The sequence below is a fragment of the Penaeus japonicus genome, unplaced genomic scaffold, assembly GCF_977035675.1.
Source record: "Penaeus japonicus unplaced genomic scaffold, GWHDUDI00000001_assembly GWHDUDI00000036, whole genome shotgun sequence".
Classification (NCBI taxonomy): Eukaryota; Metazoa; Arthropoda; class Malacostraca; order Decapoda; family Penaeidae; genus Penaeus; species Penaeus japonicus.
Window position 1 is genome coordinate 12069588 of NW_028234438.1, and position 7500 is coordinate 12077087.

At 39.2% G+C, this 7500-nt stretch overlaps 2 protein-coding genes across 3 annotated transcripts in view; both read right to left on the reverse strand.

The window, feature by feature from the left end:
• LOC147467404 (ionotropic receptor 25a-like) overlaps positions 1–3307 on the reverse strand; it is a 9994-nt gene extending 6687 nt beyond the window's left edge. The window contains exons 1-3 of the mRNA XM_086531808.1: positions 3275–3307; positions 541–676; positions 1–118 (exon numbers count right to left, since the gene is read on the reverse strand). The exon at positions 1–118 is cut by the window's left edge and continues 54 nt beyond it. Coding sequence (XP_086387934.1) covers positions 1–118; positions 541–676; positions 3275–3307 — 287 coding nt within the window. The remainder of the gene's footprint in view (positions 119–540; positions 677–3274) is intronic.
• A 552-nt stretch (positions 3308–3859) lies between these two features.
• LOC122248387 (ionotropic receptor 25a) overlaps positions 3860–7500 on the reverse strand; it is a 31237-nt gene continuing 27596 nt past the window's right edge. Inside the window, exons 17-18 of one of the 2 annotated variants that reach the window (XM_086531774.1) lie at positions 6987–7186; positions 3860–4096 (exon numbers count right to left, since the gene is read on the reverse strand). In XM_086531774.1, coding sequence (XP_086387900.1) covers positions 3960–4096; positions 6987–7186 — 337 coding nt within the window. In that variant the 3' untranslated portion in view covers positions 3860–3959. Of the gene's footprint in view, positions 4097–5261; positions 5433–6986; positions 7187–7500 lie in introns of those variants that run through there. The other variant, XM_086531775.1, reaches the window with a different exon arrangement.

The following is a 7500-nucleotide window of genomic DNA, read 5'->3' on the forward strand; positions in this document are numbered from 1 at the left end:
AGGACTTTGGCGGAGTCTGTGACACGAGGTCCTTTGCGATGCTTGTACCACCAGTACTCGAAGGCCAAGGTCACGCAAGCAAGACCGATGCCCACGAAGATGACGATGAACACACCACCTGGGAGGGGAGAGAGAGTGAGAGACAGGTGTGACAGGTGTTGAGAATCGCAGGTATGTTGTTTAGGGATATGGTTGTGTGGTTGTGTACTGAGTGTGTGATGTGCGGTATATGGTATATGATATATGGTATATGATGTATGATATATGATTCGCGACATATGATATATAATATGCAATACATAATATGATTTAGGATGTATGCTATATAATGTATAATATAAGATAAATATGATTAGGCATAATCACACGCCACACACACACATATTTAGTATATGTATGTGTACGTGCGTGCATGCGTGTATGTATATGCATGTATGAATCTGTATGTGCGTATATATATGTATATGAGTGTACACGCATACATGTGCATGAGCGTATGCATAAGTGTACATATGTGCGTGTAAACCTCCCGACCCTCACCGATATTCTCGATGCTGATGCCGTCGCTTTGGTCGTCGTCCTTCTCGCACTTCTTCTTCTCGGGGTTCTGGTTCCACCACCTCTCCTTCAGCGTCTCCAGCTTACGTTGGTGGGGAGGAGGGAGAGGAGGGAGATGCTGGTGGGGGGAGGGAGGGGGAAAAGAAGGGAGATGGGGGGAGGAAGGGGGAGGAGGGGAGGGGAAGGGAGGAGGGGAGAAAAGAGGAGATGGAGGGGGGGGAGGAGGGGTGGAAAAGGAGAGGAGGGAGATGGGGGGAGGAAGGAGGGAGGGAGGAGGGAGGGGGAGGGGGAGGGGGAGAGAAAAGAGGAGGGAGATGGGGGAAGAGGGAAGAGGGAGTGGGAGCAGGGGGTGGGAAAGGAGAGGAGGGAGATGGGGGGGAGGAAGGAAGAGGGGAGGGAGGAGGGAGGGGGAGGGGGAGGGGGAGGGAGACGAGGGAAGAGGGAAGAGGGAGTGGGAGAGGAGAGGGAAAGGGTGGAGGAGGAGATTGGGGAAAGGAGGGAAAGAAAGGGAAAGGAAGGGGAAGAGAAGAGTGTGTAGGGGGGCGGGTGAAAGGGGGGAGGAGGGAAACGAAGAGCGGGAGGAGAGGGAGAAGGGCAGTGGATTGAGAAGGGGGGGATGGGGGTAGGTGGGAGGGTTGGTGGGGAGGGTGAAGAGAGAGGGAAGGAGAAAGTGAAAGGATGGTTTAAAAAGATGGATAGTAGAGAAAACAAGGAGGGGGCGAGAAGAGAGAGAAAAAAAAGAGGGGGGGTAGATAAAACGGGAGGGAACAAAAAATTGGATTAGTATCTATTCCTATTTTTTTCTTCTTCTTCGTTTTATTCTTGAAGAAAATAACTATTTCTCGTTGTCCACTTATTTCTATTCTTCTTTGAGGAGGAAATTAGTTGCATATAGAATTGATGACATATTTGAGATGACATTTTGTTAAATATTCGTATCTTATCTAAAAATATATCATAATAATAATAATAATAATAATAATTCTTAAGTTCCTGTACGCTTCTTTTGGTGTCTGCATGTGCGTTTGTGTGCATATTTGTAGATGTATGTGTGTATAAAGTGTGCGTTAGGGAAACTTATAACTTAGATAACATACCTTCTTGTTGCCTCTTTGATAACACTTATTCTGATTGTTATTCTAGTGTTTGTATGCTTGTGTGTATGTAGATATTCATAATGTATAATCTCTACATGTATATGCTATATACTTGCTGATATGCATGCACCTACGCATGTGCACACTCATATATAGTTACTTATATGCACATATACTGTATAAATACTACATACAGATACATTGTCATTATATACCCATGCACAAGAGTAGGAAATATACTGAAAAATCACATTGAGATTATAACACTGCCGTTACAAAGAACATATATTCCAGTCTTTACACAGAAGACCAAAATAAACAGGCGCTTTTGTTAAAACCATTTAATCACATGATTTTTAATGGAAACACATAACGCAAAAAAAAATCAGTCAGCATTGCAAACATCAAAGGTGCAACATTAAAGAACCGACTCAAGTAAAATTACTCATCATTATTTTCAATTGATCAATGTAGGATTCCTCCCATTACGGGCGTTCTGCATAAGAGCAAAAGTCGCACAAATTCATCTCGTAAAGAATGTTTTTATCAATAGTCGTCTTGTTGTTCTTAAGCCATCGCGTGAGTGCACACACACAGACATACACACACGCAAACACAGACACACACACACACACACATATACACGCATATATATAATATATATTATATATATATATATATATAATATATATATATATATATATATATATATATATAATATAATATATATATATATATATATATATATATATATATATATATATATATATATATATATATATATATATATATATATATATATATAATATATATATATATATATATATATATAAATATATATATATATATATATATTATATATATATATATAATATATATATATATTATTTATATATAATATATATATACATATATATATATGTATATATATATATATATATATAATATATATATATATATATATATATAAATATATGTGTGTGTGTGTGTGTGTGTGTTGTGTGTGTGTGTGTGTGTGTGTGTGTGTGTTGTGTGTGTGTGTGTGTGTATGTGTGTGTATATTATATATGTATTATATATATAAATATATATATATATATATATATATATATATATATATATATATATTATATATATTATACATATATATACATATATATATATATATTTTGTGTATATATATATATATATATATATACATATATTTTATATTTTTTATATATTATATATAATATATATTTTTTTTGGATATATATATATATATATATATATATATATATATATATTATATATATATATATTTACATATATATTTATATACATGTGTGTGAGTATGTATATACACATATAAACACGATCTTATTCCAGTGAAACCTAGTCAGGAATTGCTTCCGCTTCGTATACTACCTGAGTGGAGGGAAGCTAGTGCCTGACTATATAAACAACCTAATAAATATTTCAAATACTAGGAAATACAGTTAAGTTACCCACCCAAAAATCTCTCTCGGGACCATTTTCTGTCACGCCGGATCGATGGGTTTATCACCGGTCCCGTAAGATAGCAAACATAACACACATTATCTATTCATGAATATGTCCCATCGACCTGACATCATTACTTTGATGGCGTCTCGAATAGATGCAATTTGCATGAGCGATGAACTAACCCGTAGCAAGTTCACGGAAGCTACATTTCTAACTTATTGATGGAAGGACGATGAATAGTATAGTATCCCCTAAACTTACATACCTCCGTTATCGTTTTCTGTGTAAGTCGGAATAGGGGACACGTGTGAGGAAATGATTTGTTGAATAATTAATCTTCCACATTCGTTCAATAGATAGCCTTCTCCCTCGGTTTTCGTTCCGGTATCATGCGATCAGACCTTTGTTCTTGCTGAACGCGTGAATGGTGTTGTCGAAGAGCTATCTTGATAATGGTTTATGTTACGTAAGATTTTGGTAAGTGAATATAATTCTTTTCGAAGTCGTTACCGGGTTAGTTTGTGAATGTTTCAACCGTGTGAATTAAGTTGAAATAAACATAGCATATAAGGTAAAGATCCCCAGACAAGAAAATTCAACACGAAAAACAAAATATCCAAGAAAATTAACAGCACGCCACGTTCTATGACAAAACAACCGAATTTACCCTCTATTCTAAGTAAAATAAAAAAAACTGATTATATCCTCTAATACACTGATCAGAGCTTCTACAAGTGTTCCAATGTATCTTGTGAAGACCATAAAATTAACATCCAATAGCTACCATTTTCTATATCTTGTTTATTGCTAAGGGGTAACTCACGCATCGTTAAACTGGTCCTTCAGAGGTGAACCCTGTTGAACTGCAATGGCATAAGGTTTCCGCGAGAATTCCTCTCCGACCATCTGTAGGTCACAGTTGGTAAGGACGAGATACCGGATGTCAGTGGCATCACCTGGGTCAAGGAAGCAGGCGGAGGGAAAGGTCAGATCAGGTCAGAAAGAGTGAGAGAGAAGAAAGGGACTTACACCTTGTGAATAGACATGCTGGTTTAGAGTGTGAGTGAGTTTGTATTCTTATTCAATACTTACCTAGATGGGTTATGGAGGTATGCAAAATGAATAATGAAAAACCGATATGTAAATATTTTTAACCGCATTGGGAGCGGGAATCAGTCACCGAGATCCAGGCACCAACATCGCAAACGTGAAACGACTCTGCCGATTCCGACGAAATATGAAATCGGATGTACGTATCATTTCTAACTGATCCGTCATGAAAAAAAAATCGAAAACGAACGTCATAACATTCAATATGAATTCAATCATCGTTGTAACTCAGACGTGAGCAATCATATCACTTCCTAAGTTAAAACGTAAAACTGTTCTTATATACAATAAATTATACGTATCTATACCTAATTAAAACGTTAAAAACGAAGTCCTCGCGAAAACGGGATATCATTTTTCAAAAAAAAAAATTCGGAAAATTCAGTGTTGCTTTAGAGAAAAATCACTTTGTATTTTAAAATCAGTGACATGCTCATTCAAAATCACTCAGAATGCAAAAAAGTTGCACTAAACCATGCAGTTTTTTTTTCTAAAAATCCGCATACATGGCATAAACGGGCATTTATATGGGGAAAATGCAACCCATTGAAAAAAAAATGACAAAAAAGTCAAGCAAATCATTTTAGATTTACAAATCTCTGATCATGCTCGTTTAGGGAAAAATATATTTAATTCCATACAACAAAAAGAAAAAATCCAAAACTGTGCAATGAGAAGAGATAAAAAGTCACTCTCAAACAAATAAAAATATACAAAATACTTTTTAAAAGAAATTAATGACCAAGCTTTGATAACGAAACACATATGAATATGCATATACATACATAAATATTAATGTATACGTATATGTATGTATATATATGTGTGTGTATATATATATATATATATATATATATATATATATATATATATAACTTAATTAGAGCTCAGCTGTTTAATTCCTTCTACTTTGCTTCTATATGCAAGAAAATCAAAAATCAACGAGAAACAAAACAAGAATCGAAAAATTGTTTTTAAAAAAGAAAAAAGCTCTTTAAAAACGTCATTCACATCATTCCCTTTATATATCTTTATTCTCTTCTACTTACGCCCCCGACAACTGGTCTTTGAGGGGCGAGCCTTTGGTAACCGCGATGGCAAAAGGTTTCCTCGAAAACTCGTCTCCTACGGACATCATGTCGCACGAGGTCAGGATTGCGTAGCGGATCTGAGTGGCGTCGCCTGTGGGGAGGTCGGGCTTGGGTCATCTCGGGTCAGACAGAGAAGGTTATTTGTTTTTTTATCTTTTTTTTCTGTTCCTGTGATTTGTAGGTCTGTTTTATTTGTTCGATTTTTTTTTTTTTTTTGTCTAGATTTTTTTATGTTGTTTTTCATTTTTTTTTTACTTAATAGCTTCTTTATTTCGTTTATTCACTTATTCATCTAAATTCCTTTTTTTTTTTAATTTCCCGGTTTACACAACTATCGAGATCCACTAAATTAGTGTCATGTAAATGTAAATTCTATAATACGGATTTTCAAGGATAGCCCTCTCATATTTCTAAGTTACCCAAAGTCTACAAAATTGACAAAGAAAATCTTGTAAAATCGGCAATATCCTATAAAGGTCATGTTATAAAAATCCAATTATCAAGGTAAGAAAATGTAAAGAAAACTGAAGTGGGTAAATTTGTTTTAAAAAAAAGCCGATAAAATTATTATGAGAATCAGAGAGAATACATACATTCTTTAGTACTTATATTCATACATAAATTTGCTTGTTCATATATATATATATATATTACACATAAAAACACTTACTGGAAATAAACAACATCCATCTTCACTGCAATGGATGAAGTATACAAAACTACACTCTGCTTAAAGAAACATACACCTACCTGACATTATCGAAAAAAGCTTTAAAGAATAGTCGTTTACTTTGCATATTTTACACTAAGTTGAACAAAATATTAATGATATATTGAGTAATTTGTGTCCTGGTTACTTATATTGAATGTCATATTTTTACTACAATATGTTCATTATCATAATCATTATTGTTATTCTTAGTCTATTTGAGTATCTAAGAGGGAAAGAGGAAGAGGGAGAGAGGAAGAGAGGGAGAGGGAGAGGGAGAGGGAGAGGGAGAGGGAGAGAGAGAGAGAGAGGGAGAGGGAGAGGGAGAGGGAGAGGAGAGGGAGAGAGAGGGAGAGGGAGAGGAGAGGGAGAGGGAGAGGGAGAGGGAGAGAGAGAGAGAGAGAGAGAGAGAGAGAGAGAGAGAGAGAGAGAGAGAGAGAGAGAGAGAGAGAGAGAGAGAGAGAGAGAGAGAGAGAGAGAGAGAGAGAAAGTAACAGCCGTTATCCCTCTCCTTCTGCCACTCTCTCACCCTCCCTTCCTATCTCTCTCCACACACGTCCTTCCCCTCTCCATCTCCCTCCCCCTTTCTGTTTCCCCATCCTTTGCACTCTCTCCGCCCTTCCACCCCTCTACCAATGCCTCTTGCCTAACCTCCCTCCACCTCCCATCCCCACTCCCTACCTCCCAACCCACCTTTTCACCTCCACTCCCTACCCTTACACCCCCACTCCCTACTCCCCTCCACCCTCACTCCCTACCCCTCCAGCCTACTCCCTACCCCCCTCTACCCCCACTCCCTACCCCCCAACCCACCCTGCCAAGCCCACCCCCTAACCCACCCTACCACCCCCACTCACTACCCCCTAACCTAACACCCCACCCCACCCCATCCCACCCCACCCCACCCCATCCCACCCCACCCCCACCTTCACTCACCCAAATAAGCGAATCCTTCACTCGACGAAGTGGACTTCCTGACGCGCTTGAGAACGTCCTGGAAGTTCCCCGGCAGACCCGCCTCTTGCATGCTCTGCCACATCTTGGTGTACTTGTCGCTGACGGGGTAGTCCCACACGGCCAGCTTGGCTCGCTCGATGTCGCTCATGGAGTCGTTGAGGGACATGTCCTTCCAGATTCTAGGGGGGAGGAGATGGGATGGGTGGAGGGGGGATGGGGGAGGGGGATGAGTGGATGGGGGATGGGGGGGATTGAGGGGGGATGTGGTGGGTGGGGTGGAGGGAGGGGGGTGGAGGGGGATGGGGTGGGTGGGATGGGTTGAGGGGGGTGGATGGGGTGGGTAGGGGGATGGGGGAGGGGTAGATGGGGGGAAGGGGGATGAGTGGATGGGGGGAAGGTGTGGATGGGGGAGGGTGGATGAGTGGGGGATGGGTGGAAGGGGGGGATGTGATGGGTGGGTGGGGTGGGTGGAGGGGTGGAAGGGGAGGATAGG